At 37.4% G+C, this 25,964-nt stretch overlaps 1 protein-coding gene across 2 annotated transcripts in view; it reads right to left on the minus strand.

Annotated features, from left to right (window-relative positions):
* The window catches only part of PIP4P2 (phosphatidylinositol-4,5-bisphosphate 4-phosphatase 2), a 49,280-nt gene that overhangs the window by 17,237 nt on the left and 6,079 nt on the right, over nucleotides 1-25,964 (minus strand). For both annotated transcript variants that reach the window (XM_010353845.2, XM_030937754.1), the window contains exons 2-4: nucleotides 11,634-11,782; nucleotides 10,570-10,676; nucleotides 8,494-8,617 (exon numbers count right to left, since the gene is read on the minus strand). In XM_010353845.2, the coding sequence (XP_010352147.1) occupies nucleotides 8,494-8,617; nucleotides 10,570-10,676; nucleotides 11,634-11,782 (380 nt within the window). The remainder of the gene's footprint in view (nucleotides 1-8,493; nucleotides 8,618-10,569; nucleotides 10,677-11,633; nucleotides 11,783-25,964) is intronic.

Raw genomic sequence — 25,964 nt, forward strand, 5'->3', positions numbered from 1 at the left:
AACAGTGGGGACTTTATTCTGTAATTAATGTATTACATTGCCAGCAACCTACCACATCTGGTTTTGCTGTTATCTGCAAGTACTCACTTAAATGGAGCAGACTAATAACAAAAGCATCTATTATTAGAATAATTTTCTTATAATTTATCCAAATGAACACCAATTCTTATGCTTTGGAAAAGAAGTTGACTTAGTACTGTTCTCTCATCTAAAATCTGGCTTCTGGATTCTTAAAATTTTATTGTCAGACCTTAAGTCCCATTAGACCAAAAAAAAAAATCTTAATTATATCAGCAAGATTAAAAGCAACTTCTCTAAAACCCAATCATTTTTAGAAGAGATCTTCTAATATTTGACTTATTTCTAACTATTCTATAACATGTAATGGATAAATTGAGTTTCCCCAAGATATATTTTGGAACTAATCTTAGAAGATTTGTTAAAAAAAAAAAAAGCTATATTGCTTAAAACTACTAATTTAATTTTATAGTATCTTACCAAGATAGACAGATAGATAGATAGACAGATAGATAGATAGATACATACATACATACACACACAGATACATAGATACAATAGGCAACTGGTAACACTTTGAAATATGTTCAAGTTAAAACTGTAATCCCCCCATGCTATGGCACCCATTTGTCCCTAGATACAAATGAAAAAAGTCTGATCCTGCCTGAAGGTACTAAATTGGGCCACTTCAGGGTAAACTTTGAACCAAGTTGTGTTCTCTTTTATTAAAGAACAACAACCCTCAGTCAGTGTTGATTGACAAAGTACCTGGATACGCCTTTCATCAGCAACAGAGACCATGGGCCCTACAGAAAAGTAATAGTAAACTCTGCTGTTCAGCTGTATTAAGAAACTTCTTTGCATTCATGGAGAACTAGCTAAAAGCTTTAAACGTCAATTCATTCTTCTGGGAAATTATTTTTCAAACAATGCCCTTCAAATCACCACTCAGGCGAAATGATCTCAAAATGGTTTGGAGGGTAAAAAATGTTTGGACATACAATATAAAAACTCCCTCTTAAATATATACAATGGTATATGCTAAAACTGCTAAAGAATATCCTATTTTAAATTCTGTTTAATTTTTTTAATCCTAGCAATTCCCAATGAATATACAACTCTTTACTCACAAACACCTGGTACTAACCTATAAAATGAATTTGCCATTGAATACATTTTGGAAGACACAAATCTAGCTTTTCTAAATTTATCTATGGTCCCAGATAGGCTGTGATATGAATAGTGTAAATATTGTGAATTCCTAAAAAATTTAACTTCAGCATTATAACACTGGTATATTAAAAGATGTTATTATAAACAGAAGGAAGCTGTGAGAATATAGAGAAGCTATTCTCTAGATTGTATATTACTTTAGCAATTGTGTTTTTTTCCGGGGGTTAAATATCAAAATTAAATTATTTTTAAGTATAAATTATTTTAAAATAATAAAAGCTTTGTCACATACAATAGTTCTTTTATCTTAATCCTTGAGAGAATTCTCTTGCAGGAGAGAGAGCTCATTGTTTCAGGAAAAGTATTTCCTATGTGATCTTTTCAATAAAATATCTTGAATATTTTGTCACAGGTCATATTTTCTTCTTTTCTTTGACTCTAGAAAACTCAGCTAAGATTCAGCCTAATTTTATCAACTGTATTAGACTAAATATTAGCATACTTATATTATGCATGACTTCAGGTTTTTTTTTCTGCCCTACTTATTATTTTTCCTGATTTTTTTCACATTTTATTTTCAATCATATTGAATTTAATGTATCTTTGTAACTTATCTCAATTGCTTTGAACCTTGCAAGCTAAGTCTAAAACAAAGTAGGAAATGAGTAAATGAATTAACCTAATAATTAGCAGTGTGAAGGGCAAATAACATATTATGAAGAATATAAGATTATTCAAGATCAGCATAATAATAAGGATAAGGCTCCAAGAACTTTGTAGTCAGTGTATTCTTCATAACACTGAGCATCCCTCATTAATCCAAAACTGTCAAAAGTAACCAATACGTCTCCTATAGGTGTGTACAGTGTTCCCCTAATCATCAAAAACTTTATTTTCTAGAAAATTTTGAAATCATCTTTAAATACTATATTTTAATCCAAAACATCTTTTCTTGCTAAAGAATTAAAGTTTCAAATCATAATTACTCTGCTAATATGATAATATGATTCACTTGCCTGCACTGAATGTTAAGTAAGGAAGAGCCAGCTTTAGAAGTTAGTCCCTGACAGAGCCAGCTTTAGAAGTCAGTCTCTGGCTTGCACATTACTTTAGTAATTTTCTTCTTAGGGAAAAATATCTAAATGTATAAATTACTTTTTAAAATAATAAAAACCATGGTACATACATATCTATCTAAACTCTCAATTTAGATCATTCTCTAGAATTCATTACCAGATGATTCTAAAAATTAAATATAAACCTTTATAACAATTGTCTTTTTTATTGTTCTTTTTTCTTCATTCCCTTTTCTACCCAATTAATACAGTCAATTCTCTGTCAAATTCTTTATTCTATTCTTGACTATCATCATCACTTTCCTGAAAAATAAAAGCCGAAATTCTAGCCTTGTGCTTTTTCAGGCTTGTGTCTTTGCTATCCATTCGTCTCCTATCAGGTTAGAAAATTTCATGAAAGCGGAGACTATGCTTCCTGTTCACCACTGTTTCCCTAGCACCTAGCTCAGTGCCTGGTACACACTCAATATATATAATTGAATAAATAAAATCATTCCTTTTGTAACGTGGCTACAAGGATTATCCATGGCAAATATTTGGAATATAAAACATAACAGGAAAGAATGCAAGGTAGCTGTGGAAGGGAGATCTCCAGAAGTAGGTTGAAACAAATCTATATTGAAGATTTTAAAAGTGTTACTTTCAAAAGTTTGTTCACATATGAAAAAGAAAATAACAAATATGCTTTATATATTTAATGTAGTTAATTCATTTAATATCTATTGGTAACTATAGAGTGTCTTAGCTTATATTAAATCAGTATATACTGATTTTTATTTATTTATTTTAGAGAGAGGGTCTCATTCTATCACCCAGGCTGGAATGCAGTGGTATGAACATAGCTTGCTGCAACCTCTAACTCCTGGGCTCAGGTAATCCTCCCACCTCAATCTCCTGAGTAGCTAGGACTATAGGTGCATGCCACTACCCCTGGCTAATTTTTAAATTTTTTTGTAGAGGTGGGGTCTCTCTGTGCTGCCCAAGCTAGTCTCAAACTCCTGGTCTCAAGCGAGCCTCCCATGTTGGTCTCTCAAAGCACTGGAATATCAAGCATGAGCCACCATGCCCAGCCTATAGTGATTTTTTAAAAAGAAAGTTGTTACCTATCCCCACTAAGTATATTTTCTAATTTATGTACTTAGTCACGGATTTAATCAATAATATATAAATGTAACATAGGAGACTTACCCTACTAAATCAGAAAAATCTTAGCAATTCTGGTTAAATATAGTAAATTGAATAAATGCATGCATTTCCATTTTTTTTCAAACCTGACTAGAATAATAGTAAATGAATTTTGAAATGTATAATACCATAAGGATAAAAAAAGATGGAATATGACTTCAAATTTTTGGACAAGGGAAAGCAGATGGCCTTCGCAACTCACTTAGTGAAAAGGATGTTGAAACTTAACTATCTACAGAGAGATAAGTCAATGATGGCAGGCTGCTTCACACTGAAAGACCCAGAATAGGTCAGCTATTGCTGACCTATACTTTTAAAGGTAGAGGTTGGGATAAGGATAAAGTAGGAGTATCACAGTCCCAAGTTCACTGCAGCATTATTCATAAAAATCAAGATACGGAAACAACCAAATCTCCATGGATGGATAAAGAAATTGTGGTATATGCATACAACGAAATATTATTTAGTGTTAAAAAGAAGGAAATTTTGCCATTTGTAACAACATATATTAACCTGGAAGATACTGTGCTAAGTGAGATAAGCCTGACACGGAAGACAAACATTGCATGATCATGCCTATATGTGGAATGTAAAACAGTTTAATTCATAGAAGCAGAGAGTAGAATGGTGGTTGCCAGGCACTGAGGTGGGTAAGGAATGGGGAGATTTTAGTCAAAGAGTACAAAGTCTCAGTTAGGCAGGCTGAATAATTTCTGCAGATCTGACGTACAGTATAGTGACTATAGTTAACAATATTGTATTATATACTTGAAATTTACTAAGAAGGTAGATCTTTAGTGTTTTTACCACAAAGACACACACACACACACACACACACACACACACACGGTAATCAAAATGCTAATTAACTTGATTGTGGTAATCATTTCACAATATAGATGTATATCAAAACATTAGGCTGTACACCTCAAATATACAATTTCTGTTTGTCAAATATAAACCAATAAAGCTGGAAAAAACACAGAAGTATTGATTGTAAATTCTCACAAAACCAGAAAATCACCCTTCCCCAATACATTAAGAGAAGAATTATTTATTCTATAGAGAAATTGTACTACAGAGCTTGTGGACCAGGAACACCGGGCACAGAAGAAGGCAAGAAAAAAAGTTGCTCTAAAATTCAATTAATGTCTACTGTCTGAAAAGTGGGTAAGAGCTTCACCCCTATTACCTCTCTTAGCTCCTAAAAGGCTGTCTCTCAGGCCTATCTCCTGCAAGAGATTAGAGGATCCTTCCCCAGAGAAATCTGCCCTAAAGAAAAAAAGACCAATTGATACTAATAGCTGACAGCTTTACAAAGTAAGAAAAGGAGGAGAAGGAAGAAGAAGATAAGGGGGAGTGGAAGGAGGGGGAGAAGGAGAGAGAGGAGGAGAAGGAGAAAGTTTTCACCTATCCCCTGCCTGCATACATAGAAACTCCAATCAGTGACTTGCTCTCATATAAACTTCTGCGTAAAACTTCTATCAAAAGAAAAACCAATAGAGAAAGTAGTGAGAAAACAGAGATAAGGCATGAAGAAGAACAATACCTCAGAAATAATATAATTAATAGCTTCAGAAAGATGTTTGAAATGCTTGTTCTTTGGTACCATAAAGAAATAGCACTTAAACATAAATTTAATTTTCTCAGCGAGGCCATTTTTATACTATCTGCAGAAAGGGTACACTTGCCAGCAGTTTTGCCACAAGAGTACACTGAACAAAGAAGTCAGGGTCATTTATAACCTGACGCGTCTACCTTAACTGCTGTGTCTGGTTTCCATTGGCTGGAACGGGACTTCACATTCTGTATTTGTCTTGATTGGCTAGCAACTTAGAACTTTTTAAAACAGGCAAAGGCAGAGGAGAACAAAGGAAGGAGGAAGTAACTTGTGGAATTCTGAGAAAGATAAAAACACCTTCAAATAAAAAGAGGAACAGGCTATGACCTAATGCTTGCTTGGACCAGTATAATCATGCCAGCGCAAATATTTAGGCTACATTGTGGGAGCTAAGAACATAAAGTGCGTTGATTTCTTTATTACGGCTAGCAGATATTTAAGAATGTTAGCAGGCTGGGCGCGGTGGCTCAAGCCTGTAATCCCAGCACTTTGGGAGGCCAAGACGGGCGGATCACGAGGTCAGGAGATCGAGACCATCCTGGCTAACACGGTGAAACCCCGTCTCTACTAAAAAATACAAAAAACTAGCCGGGCGAGGTGGCGGGCGCCTGTAGTCCCAGCTACTCGGGAGGCTGAGGCAGGAGAATGACGTAAACCCGGGAGGCGGAGCTTGCAGTGAGCTGAGATCCGGCCACTGCACTCCAGCCTGGGCGACAGGGCGAGACTCCGTCTCAAAAAAAAAAAAAAAAAAAAAAAGAATGTTAGCAGAGGTCTTTGAATAAATTTTGCTTCTAAGAAAAGTTACTATTTACTCCTAATTAGACAGGGAGGACAGTCTTTGAAGAGGAACCTCTACTTTACTTTTTGCAAAGATGTCATGAAAAACGAATGCTATTAAAAAATCAGAGAACAAACAAAGGCTCCTAGAAATTAAGAATTAAGTTAGATCATCTGAAATTAAAATTTTAAATTAAGATGAGGAGATATAATGAAGAAGTTTCCCACTAAATAATATTTAAAAAACAAAATTAAAAACAAAAAAATGGAATGGACAATTAACAGGGCCCACTGAATATCTAAATGATGAGTTCAAAAAGACCCTCACTAAGACACAGCCTAAAGAAATTTCAGAACACTGAAGAAAATGAAAGGGGAAAAAGAAAAAGAAGAAAAAACATGTCATATCAAAAGGATCAGGTATCACAATAGCAGTTGATCTTCTCATTTAACAATGGAACAAAGACTTTAAGTTTCTGAAAGGTGACAACTGGAAACCTAGAATTGCAGAGCTATACAAATTATAAAGTGAATGTAAGATCACATTAAAAACTACTTAAGACAAAAAGAGTTCAAATATATTTCCCTGCATCTTGTCTCAGAAAGCAGAGTAGATGTGCTCCACCAAAATGAAGGAATAAACCAAGAACTGTGAGGATGGCATGGGATCCAACACAGGAAGGAGGTAAAAGGAATTTTCCTGATGATGGTGAAGGGAAGGATGACAACTATGTAGCAGGAAGCCTAAATAATAGATTCCTTGATGCATTTAGTTATAGTAATAGGTATTTTATAGTTCTATACAAGAATATGAGAAGAATGAATGATTTACATATAGAAAATTAAATCCAAAGGAGGGGGCAATTATTTATAAGTCCAAGAAAATGTTAAAATCCATACACAAGAAAAATGTACCATATTGCTTGGTTCAGCTGTGAACATAAATTACCTAATCATAAAAACTGTAAGCACTAAGTATTAATTAAACAAAATGTTGCAATTTGGGAGTATGAAAGCAAGGAAAGGAATATGAGTGGGAGGGCAGTATGAGTGCTAAGTTCTCATCTTGCAGTTTACTAGTTAGCGGGTAATGTCTAAAATTGCTTAATCAAATAGAAAAAGGATAAGCAAGCAATTTAAACACAGAGAAGTCTGGCCAACCTTGTGTAACCCCATCTCTACTATAAATACAAAAAGTAGCCAGGTGTGGTGGTGTGCACCTGTAGTCCCAGCTACTTGGGAGGCTGTGGCAGGAGAATCACTTGAACCTGGGAGGCAAGGGTTGCAGTGAGCTGAGATCACACCACAGTACTCCAGCCTGGGCAACAAAGTGAGACTTCATCTCAATAAATAAATAAATAAATAAATAAAAATTAAAAAATAAACACACAGAAGTGACTATCAATAAAGCAGCTAAAAGAGTTGAAAGCATTTTAGGAACAGTAACTGGGGGTCAGCTAAATGAGAAGATTGCAGTCCCATTTGACATTTAGAACTATATACATAAAGTTCTTTAATAAAAGTAAAATTACAAATAAAAAGCAAATCACTTATATTTTCTTTTCTTTTTTTTTTTTTTTTTTTGAGACGGAATCTCGCTCTGTCGCCCAGGCTGGAGTGCAGTGGCCGGATCTCAGCTCACTGCAAGCTCCGCCTCCCGGGTTTACGCCATTCTCTCGCCTCAGCCTCCCGAGTAGCTGGGACTACAGGCGCCCGCCATCTCGCCCGGCTAATTTTTTGTATTTTTTTAGTAGAGACGGGGTTTCACCGTGTTAGCCAGGATGGTCTCGATCTCCTGACCTCGTGATCCGCCCGTCTTGGCCTCCCAAAGTGCTGGGATTACAGGCTTGAGCCACCGCGCCCGGCCCACTTATATTTTCTTAAGCCCATTCATGTCTTAGTGACAAGAGTTTTTGTTTATAGACTCCCATGTGTATACTCCGATAAATATTTTTCATATTCAAGTTCTAAAGAAAATCTTTTGTCTCCTATATGTGCTGAACAATAAAAGAAAACCTATCCTTATCCTTCCTGACAGGGTAAGTTAATTATGAATTTAACTTTAAAAAAATCAAACTAAGTTTAAGTTAGAAGTAGTAAAACAGAACTTCTGTAACTTTTGCTCATATCAAATTACTTACACTTTCTTATTCTTTATTTAATGGTTTTACCTAATTATGGGTAACAGTGTTAATTCCCTTTGCTCCAAGAATAATTTACAAAAGTCAGAAAATTTTTGATAAACTATGATTCAATTTTTCCTGAATCTAGAAGCCATGAAGCAAATCTACTGCATGAGACTGTGCACTTTGACCTCTGTTGAGCAGGTGAGAGCAGAGCTAAGACTCGGCTGCTCACCAAGCCAAGATGCCCATGGAACTAAGCCTGGGCACGATTTCTCATTGGCTTACATGGAGCGGATCCTTTTTGCAACTGGACCTATCAGAGGACGTACCTTTTATCTAGTTCACAGAAGATGCTCTATATCCTAGCTGCACTTCTAATTGTCTGCCTAAATAAGGCTCTATTTTAATATTTTGATTAATTTGCATTTGGACAAAACTGTAAGACTATGACCAGTGGTCTAATCTGTAAGATCATGATCTCTATTTACAGATTAATAACAAATGTCCAGTGACTTACCAGGAATGTGTTTCCACAGTGCCCACACACGACCCTTGTACCTTCTGGTTGGATTGGCAACGCAGGTTGAGCTGGTTGTTCTTCAGAAATAAGCATTACTGGGCCAAGGTTAATTATCCGTCTACTATGAAAAGAGAAAGGAAACAACTTGACTATCCCACAAATGGATTGAGAGCAAAACCTGCAACATAAGGCCAGAAATATGAAATGTGTTATACTTGTTTTATAAATTAAGTGAATTAAATGTCAAGCTGGAGGCAAAACTACAGAGAGTAGCAATAGTCAGTTTTTCAAAAGCAAAATACGAGTCTTTCTGTACTTGGGACAGAAACAATATATTATAGCATTGGTCCTAATCAATGGCAACCATTTAACTGCCATTTCCAAGTTTTTAGAAGTTCAAATCAGAAAACAGTTGCTACCCTTCCCTATCTAGGAAGCCAACTTGAGTCTGGTAGAAGACTGACTAAGTTAAAAATATTCTACATCAACAAAAATCTGTGTGCCATGAAGGCACCGAAGGGCTAGGTTACAACCAAATTTCTCTGAGCAGTGTGATATTCCTTGATGCCTATTTAATCAGAGATGAAAAAAAAAAAAAAACAGGATCCTCCTTTCATTTCTATTCTCTAGTCTATCATTGGATAGGGCTGTACATGATTCATGTAATGGTCAAAAAGCCAGAGAGATCACAGAAAAAAAAAAACACAAGTAAGTCCTCTACACACTTGTATCTGGGTACATCCATAATGGTACTGGGCATGGGTGAATAATTCCAGAATTTATATGCACATATACATTCAGCAGAGATTAGTATAACATACAGTGAGATACACAAAAATAACTAAAACACTTGCAGGTGAAGATTAATTATATCAAAAGTAAACTAACTGATTATTATTATTATTATTTTTTTTTTTTTGAGGCGGAGTCTCGCTCTGTCGCCCGGACTGGAGTGCAGTGGCCAGATCTCAGCTCACTGCAAGCTCCGCCTCCCGGGTTCACGCCATTCTCCTGCCTCAGCCTCCCGAGTAGCTGGGACTACAGGCGCCCGCCACCTCGCCCGGCTAGTTTTTGTATTTTTAGTAGAGACGGGGTTTCACCGTGTTAGCCAGGATGGTCTCGATCTCCTGACCTCATGATCCGCCCGTCTCGGCCTCCCAAAGTGCTGGGATTACAGGCTTGAGCCACCGCGCCCGGCCTGATTATTTTTTTTTTAAGAGACGGGCCAGGCATGGTGGCTCATGCCTGTAATCCCAGCACTTTGGGATCACTTGAACCCAGGAGTTCAAGAACAGGCTGGGCAACATGGTCCAATCCTGTCTCTACAAAAAAGATACAAAAAATTAGCTGGGAGTGGTGGTGTGTGCCTGTAGTCCCAGCTACTCAGAAGGAGGCTACAGTGGGAAGGCTATAGTGCAGAAGGTAGAAGTCACAGTGAGTCAACTCTTTGAGATTCTTCCCGTTGAGACACTATGTCAAAAAAGAAAAAAAAAAGAGAGAGAGAGACAGATGGGGTCTCACTCTGTTGCCCAGGCTGGAGTGCAGAGGCACAATCATAGCTCACTGCAGGCTTTAATCCCTAGGCCCAAGTGATACTACTGTCTCAGTCTCCCAAATAACTGGGAATATAGGTGCATGCTGTCACACATGGCTACTTTTTTGTAGAGATGGGGTCTCATTATGTTGTTCAAGTTGGTCTCAAACAACCAGCTTCAGGTGATCCTCCCACCTCAGCCTTCCAAATTGCCAGGAATACAGGCATGAACCACTGGCCTGAACTCATTATTTTTAAATAAGTTCAATGAGTCATTGATTTATTACAGTGCATTAAGTACTTACACAACACAAATAAAACATTAATTGCTCATTTAAGAATATTATATCCCACAAATATCTATGACTAAGTTCAAACTAAGATTATCATTCCTTTAACAAAAAATAAAAAAAATCTAGATTCTGGAATGACTTTGAAAACAAACACTCTTTCTAGAACAAAGCCTGGCACATGAAGAACCTTTAGTAAATACTTGTTGAATGAACAAATGAATGAATGAATGAATCTTTATCTCTTACCAGTTGGGTCTCGGGCATCCTATTCGCCGAGATGTATCCTTACAAATGAGAAGACAATTACAAGGGCATCTAACATATTTCTTCCCTGTTGGGGGGTTTTTGATTGGCTGGATAAGGGAAGAAAATGCAAACACAGCAATTAACCAAAGTACAGATTGTCAAAGTTTGTTTGTGTTTAAAAAGGAAAGGATTCCATTAAAACTAATTAAATACAATTGCTTTTGTGACTTAAGGTTTTATTTTACGATTTTTCTATAAGACATATAAAGTCAAGTATTCATGTTTTGCAGTTCTTCAAGACACAATAATCCCTGACTGACTTTTTTTTAGAATTTTCTAAACAGAAAAAATTAAAACGTCAAAGATAAAATTAATACTTAATTGCAGATTTTAAGAGATCAAAATTTAATATATAAAGCCTAACTATTCAAGTTTGTTACTTGAAACTATAAAAATATTGCTGAAAATTTAGTTGCTCCCCAAAGCTCAATTTTAAAAAAAGGAAAGGTGTTATTCAATTTTTTAAACATTCCTAAATTACTATTAACTAAATTGAATAAAATTTCAAACTATTTGTAAACACTTTGGCACAGATGCTAATAACAAATGCATAATCACAAAAGCCCAGAAAAACAATAGTGACATCCTACAGACATAAAATAACTTTAAATAATTTTCCACATAAATAGGACAAAGTTATTGACTGTAATGAAGTTTAGTACACAATATTTTCATTTTAGTGAAAACTAGAATGAATTTAGTTGTGATGTGGATAGATATTGAAGGTATTTATACATAACTGCCCTGCTCAGTCTAGTTTTTGAAAGTAAAAAGCCAAAAGGCATAATATTTAAATTCACTATGAAATTCTCTTAATGGGGTTAGCTTTAAACACAGGGAGGTATCCTATGATGAAAGACAGACAGAAGAAAAGTCAGGAAAAAAGATTACCATATTTGTATCCAGCCCACATATACTTTTAAGTAACATTATTGAAGTACTTCCTTTAGGAACAAAATGTCAAATAACAATTTATATTTTTACTAATGGAAATCTCCACTTACCGTAGCTTCATTACAAACTGTGCACTTAACCACATGCTGGTGAAGCTTGCCATCCAAATTGATTAGTGATTGGCACACACGGCAGTTTATTACTGGAATACCACTGGCATCTGGACTGGCAATGGCTGTATATGGAGGTGGGAGCTCCGCTGGAAAGATATTAGTCACTGAATCAGAGTCTTAGAGAAATTACTATGGGTGGTTTGAGTATAGAAGCAATAAAAGTAAAGAAGAAACAATCAAGATTTTCCCACGTTCTTTTATTTTTCAAAGCTAGCCAATTTATCTTAGCATAAACATCCATGAGACTCTTATCAAGTAAAATAATTCTTAACTCTGATAAAATCTGAATCGTGTTTGCCTAGGTCTATCCCAATAACCCAGTTTCCTTTTACTAATCTATACTCAAAATGTCACTCCATTCCTATTAGTAAATTCATACAGCCTCTAATAGGACAGTGGTGATTTATGCCTACAATAAAAATCTTACACAAATGATCTGACTCCCAGGAAATAAAAATGGTCGATGAAAGCCAAGTTTCAAAATTGCTTATCCATACATATAAATTATGTAGCTGTCAAGCTCTGTCTTTATACTGGAACCAGTAATAATGACTGCTGGCTATGACAAGAATAAAACAAGGTTTTGGAGGAAGTCAAGAAGAAACAAAAATGAACCTAAGAACACTAAACTTCTCAGCATGGAACAAAAATGGGAACCATGCTAATTTCAGACACAAAACAAAAATAAAGTAAATATAACAATTTTTAGTCTCAAAATTTACCTACCATTAAAAATGTAAGAAATGCACCAAAGTGTTTATTAGTAAAAAAATGTAGTATGTGGGATTAAAAACTTCAAAAACCATAACAACAACCACCACAAAAAGAATGGGGAAAAAGATGAAACAAGAGTAGCAAAATGTTGGTAACTGATGAATATAATCACATGGAAGGTCATATTTTCATACTACTTTTGGGTATGCTTGAAAATTCCCATAATACAAAGACACACACACACAGTGTTTTTTCAAAAGTCCTAAGGTTGACTCAGTGAGTGAGTAAAGGGTGGAGGCCCACCTTCAAAATCAGGTATCTACCAGAAGTGTATATTTGTGGCAAAAGTCTGAGAAAACGAATCCTGATATACTACGCTGGAATGTGATTTCTAAAGGACTCCTAACCCCTTTCTGTAACCATCTCAACTAAGGAATAGAAGACTTTTCCAATGTAAAGTTTTGTCTTGGGAGATTTAGAAAGGGCCACACTCTAATACATGATGGAAGCACAAAAGAGAACTGATATCTCAAGAGGCTTTTGTAACACTATAAAATATAATCACAATAGCTAATCATAATAAGAGCTGTTTTTGAAATAGAGGTTTTCTATCCACTGTATAAGATTCTAAACTTTGTGATATTTTAAAAAGAATTAGAGCATAAAACATTTTGGTATGTTTAAAATACACATATTTCCACCTGATCCTTGGGTTATGATATAGGATTTTTTTCAGACTGCTAAGATTAGCAACAAGTGGTATTCATTCAAATGATTCCTAAGACAAATTTCTGCAGCAGCCAAGGCTCTGAAAGAGGCCACTTTGAAATGATGATATGCTCACATTTCTGGGAGGCTTATAACAGAACAATGCCAAACACTGAAATTCAAAAGGAGCTGTACATGTCTTAAATTATAAAAATAATTTTAAATCCGTGAAAAGAATTTGAGCTTGATCCAGAGTGAACTGTAATGTATTAATCAAGAAGAAAAAAACATGTTAAAGAAACAATGAGTCAACAATATACTTAAGGTCTTGCAATTTGCAGATTACTCTGTCAGATCTCAATAAAGAAGGCATTATTCTTGGGGAAAGAATATGTACCTCACTAGAAATTCAAGACACACTGCCTGGTATATGATAATGAATATTATTATAATAATTATTTGCAGTAGGATTATTAATAAAAATTGCTCCCTCTCTGGCCTTTTCCTTGAGTTGTACAGTAACATTACGTAGTTCTCTCATAATCCCAGGTCTCTATCTTACACAGAATGATAGAAAGGAAACTTAAATGCAAGATAGTTTTATTAAGAAAACAAGGGCATTGGGGGAGAGTAGGAGATGACATATGTGCTACACTACATAAAAGGACACAAACCCATACACTCCTCAGCTTTGCTCAAAGAAATCTCCTAATTTCATAGGGTGATCTTAACAGTCATTAAAAGGGTATTAGAGCCAGTAAAACCCTGTGAATTTTTCTTCTAAGATTTGTAATACATAATTTTTAATCTGCCAAGAAAAAAAAAAAACGCCTTCAATGACAGAAATATGCTCAAATCTACTTTTGGAGGCTTGGGAAGTGGAGGGACATGGGCAGAACGACCAGTGAGGATTATAAATCTAATATGAGAGAGACCATAAGCTCCACAAGGCCAGGGGCACAACTGGTTTGTCCACAGCTACTTCACCAGCGCTTGTCATAATGCCTGGTCTATGATGATGCTTACTAAATGTTTATTGAATGGCTGAATGAATTAATACATCAGTGAGTCATTAAAATTTATTACACATATCTATTTCTCTTGGAAAAATAACACTAAGTATTAGGTTGGTGCAAAAGTAACTGCGGTTTTTGCTATGACTTTCAAATGGCAAAAACCGCAATTACTTTTGCACCAACCTAATATATTAACCCTACTCTCCTTGCAGAGGAGCTAAGGTCCTAGCAGGGGAGTACAGGTTGATGGAAGACGAAGCCTTCTTTTATATAGAAGACTACCCTTTCCAAATAATGCACTGAGAGAGGTGAAGTAGTCAGGGGACACTGGCCTGGCCCACCAGATAAATGGAATCAATCCAACAGATCAATAGAATGACAGATGCTGCTGCCTAATTGCCACAATAAACAGTGCTTCCCAGCCTTTCATTTCAATGTTCTATCCATTACTTCAGCCTTCAACTGATTTAGACAGAGATATTTCTTGTACTTTTGGCCTTTCCCTATTACTCAGATTTTACTTCAAGGAAACATTTATTTGTAGCTCCATCTCCTCTTATATGGGACTTGTAATTCTGGAGATTCCAGTTAGTAAACCTACAACAATTAGATTAAGATTATTAATTTAAGCGATTAATAATTAGATTATTATAGATCAAACCTATAATAATTAAATTAACTTAGATTTATTCATTTTGTCTCTTTTCACTTGGGGATAATCATAGCTCAATATAGCCTTGAACTCCTAGGCTTAAGTGATCTTTCCTCCTCAGCTTCCTCAGTAACTAGGAATATAGGAGTGTACCACCATGCCTATATTTTCACTTTAAAACAACCGATCACCACTATTCTACCTATTTTAAATTTCTGTACTACATTTAAAAAGTTCACTGTAATCTCAGAACTTGGAATCATTAGATATTGAAAGTCACAAAAATTCCTCATTTTGGAAGAGTCTTACTTGTTATCTAAACAATAGTCATTTTTCTCCATGGGGTTTGCCTAAATTAAAAAGCTTTTTTCCTCCACGTGAGCAATATTTGTTAGGCCAGTAGTCCTTAATCCTAAAAAAACTCCCTCAAAGCTCCAGAATAGAACAATGTTAGAAATTCAAACAATCTTTGGAATCATGAAGTTTAATTTCTTTATTTTACAAAGAAGAAAACAAACCCAGACATTCTGACTTTTTAAGGGTTTTTCAGAACTTCAGCAAAGCCAAGAGCTGACTCCTCTTCTGGAGATCTCTCCACAATAACAGCTGTCTCCTTTAATAAATAATGACTTAATATAGGGAAAAGATTTAAGGACCAATGGGGGAATTTTTCTAGGAACAAGCAAACATCTGATAATGTAGATTTCTGGAGAATGAAATCTTGGTTAAAAAGAATTAAGAGGAAGAGGAGAAAGAAGAACCGGGGTGGGGGGAATTAGAGTATGTTTTAAAAAGAAGAATCATTTCACAATAAAAGCTTCAGAGAAAAACGGACTCATAAAAGGGAGAGAATGATAGTTTATTAATCACAAGGCATACATAATGATCTTTCTAAAACACTCAAAAGGAAGCATTATATTCCGTAAACCCACAAGTGATCAGATTACATTTCCCATCACAAACATTTACCTAATTTATGTATTTTATGCCAAACAGTCCCTCTGTCTTGCTAATTCATCCTGGTGTATTAATCCATATTTCATTTTTTCTCAGAGACATCCTCCAGTATTTTAAAGATTGGAATTGTTTTGTTGGATTGCTTTGACCTTTATTATCTCAATTATTCCTTTATACGTCTCCTCAATGACAATATTTGGCAGTTTAATTCACTTACTACATTAGCATCCTCTATATGCAGCCCTTCAGGCTCTTGACAAAGATGTTATATCAAAATTGAAAATGACATCAGCTTAAAATGAGAGATATTTTACGATTATAAGAGAAGCAAGAAAAGTATAAAAGGGCAGCCTTTGAGGAAAGCCTAGCTTTTTTCTCCTCTAATTTTCATTGCAAGGATTCATTTTCCCTAGTATCTTTGTGCAGAATGTAGCTTAGGGACGGACTCAGCTTGGCCACTATGGGTTAGCTGCTTTTAGCGTCAAACCTCTCCAGTTCAGTTCAATACAGAGCAAAGGAAGACTACTTTCTGCTCCTCCCCATCTTTGAAACCAAAGAAAACTGTTTTAGGAGACTCAAGTTCTCCCAGAATAATGACATTCTCTGAAAAACTCATCTGGCTGAAGACAGGTTGAAAATATATGTGCTAGTTATCAAGTTACTGACCCTCAGTTCCAAATCCACCTTTACTCTCTTTTGTGATGCTGCAGCTGGAACTCTGCAAACCACATTTTGGATTTGTCAGGGGGCTCCAGGTTATGCTCTTAAGAGGAGGTGATACTGGGAGGCTGCAAGGCTGGAGGAGGAATAAGGGACTTATTCCTTCTATTTGTTACCTGTTTGCTCCCAATCTGCTTGCTGTTTCTCTGAACATCATCCTAGGAGTATTACTTCACCCTGGCAGTGGTAGTTCTTTCCCCTGGGAACACTGAAGCCAGTTTACAGTTTTCAACATTTGCCAGAACCAGTTTCCTTGTATAGACTCCCATACCAAATAGCCAGTGCTCCTTCCCAAGAAAGTAGTTCAGAGAGTTTCTCCAGAGTTCAGAGACACCAGTACAAGCTGGCCGGTGATCTTCAGAAGTCATATTTCAGTTCTGCAGGACCCCTCCTCTAGGTTACTAAGTTTTAATAAGTTCAATCTCTTCCCTTTGTTCCCTCAGCCCTAGTAGTGGCAGTTGCTTCTTGTTACCTCCTTGATACCTTAGGGTAATATGTTTACCTTACAGTTACCTAGTTAGTAACTTTATACTTGGTTAATGATTCTTTATATTAAACTCCATTGTGTGGTTTCTATCTTGTGACCAATCCTGACTGATATAGAAATTCATATCAGAAGTGATCTCAGGAAACAATTCCTCAAAGATAGAATTGGATAAGTGGTTTGGTGAACTTGAGCTTAAATGCTACACCAAACTCCTTACCAATGGGAACTGGGATGGTAGTAATCTATGACACATGGTGCCATCCTGATGAATCAGATTATCCCCTGTAGTTGATTGAGATGTTTGCGGCTCCTTCACTTGAGCACTATGGTAGTAATAATTATTATATGGACTATGATGTGGATGGATCCTTATGAATGCATTGGGCCTCTACAGACAGAAAATGAGAAGCTCTGGTCTTTAAATTCTCAGCTCAAGTCATGGTTAGAGAACCAGAGAATGTCTATCTTAGCCTTAAAAGTATCACTTATTTCTAATAAACAAAGAATTTATTGCTGGAAGTCAAACAGAAATATTAATTTTGCAAATTGCAAAATTATAACATCAAGTAATTCCACAGCCTTACCAGGTAAATCCACAGCCTTATCAAGTTTCTCACTGAAAGTTGGGGTATTGATTGCAAAGAAGTGGAACTCTAAAACTTGGAATGAGACCATCTGATTGTACCCAAACAGAGCTGAAAATCTTAAACTCCTGAGTCACTCTGAACCTCCACTGCAAGTGGAAAATATCTTTCCCTCTTGTGCCTAAGCCTTCCCTTGTTGGAAAACTCTGTAATGCCCTTGCCTGAGGCAGTTGCCTTACAAAGGGATGGCCATTCTTAAAATCCACCCTCAAGCCCCTTGTTGTCTCAAGATCCATAACTAAGGTCAAATCTCAACATGTTTCAGAAGGGCAAATACAAAGTCTAATTCAGTAAAAGGCAGCTTCTACATAAAATAATTGCAACATTTTGATAATATGTGTTTCCAGAAACCTGGAGAGTGCTTGTGAAGTGGATCCTAAGGGTGTTAAACCACAGAGAATAAAATACAACAATGAATTGAGCGAGATTTTCTGGATTCAGTGTTTGTTTTAAAGCTAGAAGTAGCTTTAAGCATTTACTTAATTGGTTTGATGAGACTTGGTCTTACATTTAATGAGGCTGAGATGCTAGAATATCCCTAGCATAATGCAGAAAACGCAATCAAAGGCATATGGAGTTAGGAATGTTGAAGTGGACTTATCATATGAAAACTGCATATTCATACCTCACTACATCCCCTGAGAAGGGCCAGAGCATACTCCCTTCACTAAGGCATTAATAAATACTTATTTAGAGGAGCACATGCATCCTGCTGTGGTTTCTCTCCAATGCAGACCAGCCATTACACTATGAGATGACCCCATTGAGATGTGCTGCCTGATTTCAATGGGGATGATGAAATCTTGGAGTATCAGGCCAAATAGCAGCAATTAAACACTGAATACAGGTAGGTGCATTTATTGCAAAAAAGAAGTAGTGGATACTACAATATTTTAAGCCATAGGACTTTTGGCAGTGGCTAATTGAAATTGGCCTAGAATTGAAATGGATGGGTTACCTGCAAAAATGTTGTTTGGTTGTATATCTTAGAAAAAACTCTAGGTATTTTAACCAGCAACCCAACTTTGGTAGCCACAAGAAAGAGTCACAATCTTTCAACCAGTCTCCAACAAAAGTGGGTTCAGCATGTACTGTAAATCTTCCTTCAAACTTTCTGCACAGAGACCTGAGGCTATTTACAAGACTGTGTACTGGGGAAAAGAAAATACCCAGATGGTTCAGCAATTACTAGAAACTGGTGGTTAAACAGTGCTAATTCCAGAGGGACTCAAAGCAGCTATCAAGTGATAGATGATGTCTTAGCCCAGATCCAACTCACAGTGGTCCCAGTAGACATGGGGATCCACTCTGAAGTTATTTTATTAGTTCTGAATATACAATTGGAACAAATACTCTTAGCAACCAGTAAAATTGCCAATTTTGTTCCCTGGCTCATAGGTTAATATAGGAATGGCCAAGTGGCAGTCCCTGGAACTGATACCAAAAGCAATACCACATCCTTGGGGAGATTTCAGAGATTGGTGAAATCTCTGAAATCTGTTAAAACGCAAGCATGTTAAAATGCAAGCATGGTGATACCTATCACATCTTCATTCCACTTACTTATTATCTAAATTTGACTGCTGCTTCTAACTCATACAGTGGCCTTATCACATCTCTTATAGGAAGTAAAAAGTAGATCTCATTCACACCATTGCACTCCAGCCTGGGCGACAGAGTAAGACTCAGTCTCAAAACAAACAAACAAACAAACAAAAAACTGTATGAGCTCTAATGCCAGAGAAGTCAAGAGTCTTTAGAATCAATATTTATCTTTTTAGGTAGGTGTTGAGAGATATCTAGTGAATAAATCCCTTAAATTCTACTGTTTATCTGTAGTCTGTGGATTAATGGAATTTTATTTTAAAAATACAGAAATTACGGCTGGGCGCAGTGGCTCATGCCTGCAATCCCAGCACTTTGGAAGGCTGAGGTGGACAGATCACGAGGTCAGCAGTACGAGACCAGACTGGCCAACATGATGAAACCCCGTCTCGACTAAAAATACAAAAATTAACCAGGAGTGGTGGTGCATGCCTATAATCCTAGCTACTCGGGAGGCTGAGGCAGGAGAATCGACTGAACCTGGGAGGCAGAAGTTGCAGTGAGCCAAGATCGTGCCATTGCACTCCCTCCAGCCTGGGCTATAGAGCGAGACTCTGTCTCAAAAAAAGGAAAAAAAAAAAAAAAACTACTAAAGAAGTCTAGGAATTAAACCATTAAAATGGTACCCCCACTGTAGCAAGCAGGGGTTATAGCCATGGAGTTCTTCCCTTTGTCACGTGGATGTTTCTAATGAGGAAAAAGATCTGACCACATGCTCTGCTGGATCACTTCTGTCTTTTGTTCCCACATTCCTCCAGCATCCTGTAAAACTTTCAGTCCTAAGTGACTTTATCATCACCATCATGACATCCTTCTCTATTTTCTCAGGCTATCACTCATTTATACAATTGGTATTTGTTAAGTGCCTAAATGTAAAAGTTCACAGGCAAGGGACTATAGTAGAGCTCCCTGATGAGACAGGAATCCTATTTCCCTCTTTGTCTCTCCCTATGGGATCATGTGCATAGATAAGTATTAAGATATGTAGTGCAAGTGCTTTGGGAGGCTGAGGCAGGCGGATCACAAGGTCAGGAGATCGAGACCATCCTGGCTAACACGGTGAAACCTCGTCTCTACTAAAAACACAAAAAATTAGCCGGGCATGGTGGCAGGCGCCTGTAGTCCCAGCTACTTGGGAGGCTGAGGCAGGAGAATGGCATGAACCCGGGAGGCGGAGCTTGCAGTGAGTCAAGATGCGCCACTGCACTCCTGCCTGGGCAACAGAGCAAGACTCTGTCTCAAACACACACACACACACACACACACACCAGATATATAGTGCAAATGTAAGGTATTGTTTTGGGAACATACATATTCCAGCAACAGAAATTAGAAAAGACTGCATGAAAGAAAGGAGCCTCAGCAAATGTGTAGAATTTGAATGTCATAATTTTAAGAATTCCTTTCCTACTCATCTACCTATAGGAAGTAAAAAGTAGATCTCATTCACACCATTGCACTCCAGCCTGGGCGACAGAGTAAGACTCAGTCTCAAAAAAAAAAAAAAAAAAAAAAAGATCTCATTTGGAAAAGACTATAAATGGCTAATAAGTGTATGAAGCAATGAGTATGGTCTTAGGGAAAAGTGTATAGATAGTGATAGATTTTCCATCTCAAAACAGGATTCTTCCTATTAATATCTTGATAGGCTGGAGTAATCAAGCAGGATGAAATAACACATGCAACTGCAAGGACCTATACAGAGATGTGGGGACACAGTCTAAAAAAATGACTTTGTTAACATGTTTGAGGTACTAATCCAAGACAAACTTCACAAATACCAATAATATAATGTAGCCAAAGTTTACTGTATTTTATTACACATTAAATTTGTATTAGTAATATATTGGTATGGCTCAAAAATCAAAATCATGTAGAAAGGCATATGCTCAGAATTGTTACTCCAACCCTTATGTCCATTCGCCAAGTCTTACTTCAGAGATTTCCACTTATGTTATTGTTATGTATCCTTTTAGTATTCCTTGAGCGTAGCACAGGTAGTATACACATATACATATTCTTATTTCTTCCATCATTCTTACACAAGAGAGTATGCCTTATAAACTATTCCTCATCTCATTTTTTTCATTTTACAGTGTATCTTTCCATAACTGTATATAGAGTTTTTGTTTCATTCTATGGATATGACATAGCTTATTATGGTGGTTTTACAAAATAGCCATAACTTCTTTGGCACTCCTCCCATTGAGAGGTGAAGTCTTTGTACCTTGAATCTGGGTGATTTGTAACTGCTTTGACCAATAGAGCATGGCAGAAATGACATTATATTTGACTTCTGAAGCTGGGTCATAAAAGACCTTATGGTTTCCACTTAGGTCATCTTGTATTTAGGCATGTCTGACAGTTTTAATAATGACCTATGTCCTCATTAAGGGATGGTAGCAAATCCAAATATGACTTTTGCTGAACCTGGCAAGGTATTTTATATAGAGAACTAGAACATGACAACCAAATTCTATAAACTTGGAAAACACTTTGTTACAAAATTTTAAAATAACTTTATATTAGTTTGTAAAATCCACACAGCTAATATAAATCAGTGTTTATTTGGGATACGTCCAGTGGTCTAAAAGGTGTCTGAAAATCTCACTTTAAGTCTACTCACTATCATTTCTATATTTCTCCTCTGGATGGTCAGTCTTAGCACTTAATCTCTCAAACAATAAAATGTCATATCGTAACATGCCTTCTTCCAAATTCTCCCCCTGTAGAAATCACATGTTAAAAACATCAAAAAATTCAGGGCTTTCTTTTTTTTTTTTTTTGAGACGGAGTCTCGCTCTGTCTCCTGGGCTGGAGTGCAGTGGCCGGATCTCAGCTAACTGCAAGCTCCGCCTCCCGGGTTTACGCCATTCTCCTGCCTCAGCCTCTGGATTAGCTGGGACTACAGGCGCCAGCCACCTCGCCCGGCTAGTTTTTTGTATTTTTTTAGTAGAGACGAGGTTACACCGTGTTAGCCAGGATGGTCTCGACCTCCTGACCTAGTGATCCGCCCGTCTCGGCCTCCCAAAGTGCCGGGATTACAGGCTTGAACCACCGCGCCCGACCCAGGGCTTTCTTGTACACTATTTTAAAATCTGTATTACAGGTTGACTAAGCCTAAATATCTCAACAAAATATGAGAGGAAGAAAAATTTTGCCATTGCCTTTGGAAGTAAATGCTTAGAATAAAATGCGCTAATCAGTCATGCAGCACATGCGAACACATTCTACAGAGAAATAAAACAGTGCAAGCTGGTTGGGCTTCTAATTTTTAAGAGTCATGTAACATCCTGAATCTTCAATATACTATCTTTCCCATTTCTAGAAGCATACTGGAAGGAATAGCTATTTAGGTGAAAGAGGGACATTGGAACTAAAAGAGGTAAGAAAGGATAACAAGCATTTACATTTTAAATTTATAGATATCTTTTCCTAAATGTGTCCAGCTTCCTAAGAACAACTGTGTCATAAAATATAAAAGCCAAAGGAAACATAATGGACCACTCCTTTGATAAATGTGGGAAACTGAGGCCCTGAGATGTAAAGTAATGAATCCAAGGCCAAACAGGTAGTAATTGGCTGAGATAAGAAGCCTCAGGTCTCCCAAGCCAAACACTATAGTGACGGACCCTCTCTGGACTCTAAAAGGAGTTACACATACTTGCACAATGCACCTGAAGTCCAGGAAAAGGACCCATGCTTTTTGCTTTTCTCACATTTGGTTGTGGTGGTTCTTACAGAAGAAAAGAAACTCACTTTACAACAGCAATCGGAAAAGAAAAAATCTAGAAAAATTCAAAAGCAACATAAACTCCTTTGCACACCCCCACTACCACCAAAATTTTTTCTAAAAAAGCATAGAAAACCTCCTAAAAGAACAGAAAACAGCAGGAAGAATGTATTCATTTTCAGGAGCTACTATGGAATGCCCTTCCCAATTTATTCAATTACTTCTTACTTATTATAAACATGAAGCACAGGCCAGGCATGGCGGCTCATGCCTGTAATCCAAGTACTTTGGGAGGCCAAGGTGGGTGGATCATTTTAAAATAGTCAGGAGCTCGAGACCAGCCTGGCCAACATGGTGAAACCCCACCTCTACTAAAAATACAAAAATTAGTCAGGCTTTGTGGCAGGTGTCTGTAGTCCCAGCTACTTGGGAGGCTGAAGTAGGAGAATCGCTTGAACCTGGGAGGTAGGGGTTGCAGTGAGCTGAGATCACTCCACTGTACTCCAGCCTAGGCAACAGAGTGAGAGTCTGTCTCAAAAAAAAAAGAAAAAGAAAAAGAAAGAAACACAAAACACCTGAGCACAAAGGTGTATTCAGGGTTACCTGCTTTTCCCAAATGGAAGTATTACAGTTTCCATTGAGATCACTTCCCAGATAGCTGCTTATTGCCCTCAAAGATAGTTATGAACATCCATCCTGTTAACTTTCTTCTCCAATATCTATATCCATATAGCTAACATTTGTATGCATTTGGCAAACCTTCCAAAGTTTTAACAGAATGCTCTACCCTACAAGTTTTATGTTCTTGAAGAGCCTGCATAGTGCTTGGAAACAAACAGGAAATTGAGAGCATCATCTCCCACTCCAGGAAAATGCTACTGTACATTTAATAAATAATTGTTGAATGAAATTTGCTCTCCAACCCCAAGTTTTCTCAGACTCCAAATTTGTACAACAAACTGCCTAATTCACATTTCTAATTGAATAACTACAGGTATTTCAAACTCCACATGTCCGAAACAGAATAGTGATTTCCACTGTCCTTCTCCCACCTCCCACACACATGGCCAATTCTTCCTCCTGTTTGCCTATCTCAGATATAACCTTGTACCTACTTACTAGGGTCATTTTTGGAGATTTGTGATTCCTTTCTTTCCACTGACTCAACCCATTAGCAAGTCCTGTTTAAAATACATCCTGACACCAACCACACCTCAGTGCTTCCATCACCTGTACCCTGGTTTAGATCACCATCACCTCTTGCCTCTTCTGCTCTAACAGCATCCTGATTAGTGTCATGTCTCATTAGTCTGTTTTCCTCCACATGCCAACCAAGGGTGATTTTTTTAAAAAGTAAAGTGTTTTCATGTCTCTCCTTTGCTCCAGCCTCTCCATGGCTTCTCATTATCCTCAGGACATAATCCCTTCTCCAGCAGGTGGAATAGAAATCTCTCCTGGGTTTCCCTCATCTATGCCTCTGACCTCCTCTACCTCTTCTGCTCTCCCCTAAGAGAGCAGAACCCACTGTCCCTTGTTTTTGTTTGTTTATTTATTTATTTATTTATTTTTGAGAAAAGAGTCTCACTCTGTTGCGCATGCTGGAGTACAATGGCACAATCGCAGCTCACTGCAGCCTCAAACTCCTGGGCTCAAGAGATCCTCCAGCAGCAGCCTCATGAGTAGCTGGAACTATAGGCATGAGCCGCAGCGCCCGGCCTCCTCGTTTTTAAAATAGCAAGTGTTATACTTGCTGTTCCCGTTGCGTGGAGCACTCTTTCGGTAAATCTTCCAAAGGCTGATCCAATTCATGTTTCAGGTCTCTGGGTGCTATCTCTAAGTTGTCTTTCCGGAACACCCATCTCAAACATTTGCCATCCAAACAGTTACTCTCCACCCTCATAGGTTGCTTTATTTTCTTCACCCTCTGAAATGATAATGCTTACTGTATGTATCTCACAGGAATGTAAGCTCCTCAGCATCTGGAATACTCTCACAGGCATTCAAATATTTGAAAGGATGACTGAATGAATGAAACATTTCTTGATTAATATTTTAAAAATGTTCAGTGTAGACAGAAGGAAATGTGGATATTATAAAACAGAATAAAAGAATCCTGGAGCCTGATGCCTACAGAATAATGAAAAAAAAAAAAAGACTTTAACAGCAAATGAGCTCACCACCACACTGGAAAGCTAGAAGCAGATCTATTTCACCAATGTGTGGGCTCTATTTTTCCTTGATGAGGATGTGGTCTCAGTGAAGCAAATTTTGATTTAAGAACCATTTTGGAAAAAATTCCCTTAAATGGAGCATTAGCAATAGCATAGCACAAAGGCTTCTCATAATTCGGCAAGGCCCTGCTTGCTCAGTATCACAGCAGGTGAACACTCTACTGGGGCTTGGGGGAGCATCAGGAAGCTGCTCTCAAATATCCTGCCTCCGGCCTGGTGCGGTGGCTCAAGTCTGTAATCCCAGCACTTTGGGAGGCCGAGACGGGCGGATCATGAAGTCAGGAGATCCAGACCATCCTGGCTAACACGGTGAAACCCCGTCTCTACTGAAAAATACAAAAAAAAACTAGCTGGGCGAGGTGGCAGGCACCTGTAGTCCCAGCTACTCAGGAGGCTGAAGCAGGAGAATGGCGTAAACTCAGGAGGCGGAGCTTGCAGTGATCTGAGATCTGGGGCCACTGCACTCCAGCCTGGGTGACAGAGTGAGACTCCGTCTCAAAAAAAAAAAAAAAAAAAAAAAAAAAAAAAAAAAAAAAAACAAATATCCTGCATCCTTTTCTCCTCACTGTGACAACCTGGCTTCCAGTGGGTTTCCGAATCCTTGGCAAGTAAAGTGAGAATTTAATCTAGCCTTACAATGGGTTGTACATGTGGTAAGGGTCCCTGGATCTGTGTCACCTCTTCCTGCCAATCCACAGACAACCTTATGCTCCCTGCAAGTATGCAGGGAGACTCAGAAATTTAAAAGACTGCCAAAATATATTCAATCTCTCTAATTCAGTAAAAGTCTAGCCTAGTGTA

The sequence above is a fragment of the Rhinopithecus roxellana genome, chromosome 9 (assembly GCF_007565055.1).
Source record: "Rhinopithecus roxellana isolate Shanxi Qingling chromosome 9, ASM756505v1, whole genome shotgun sequence".
In the NCBI taxonomy this organism is placed as follows: Eukaryota; Metazoa; Chordata; class Mammalia; order Primates; family Cercopithecidae; genus Rhinopithecus; species Rhinopithecus roxellana.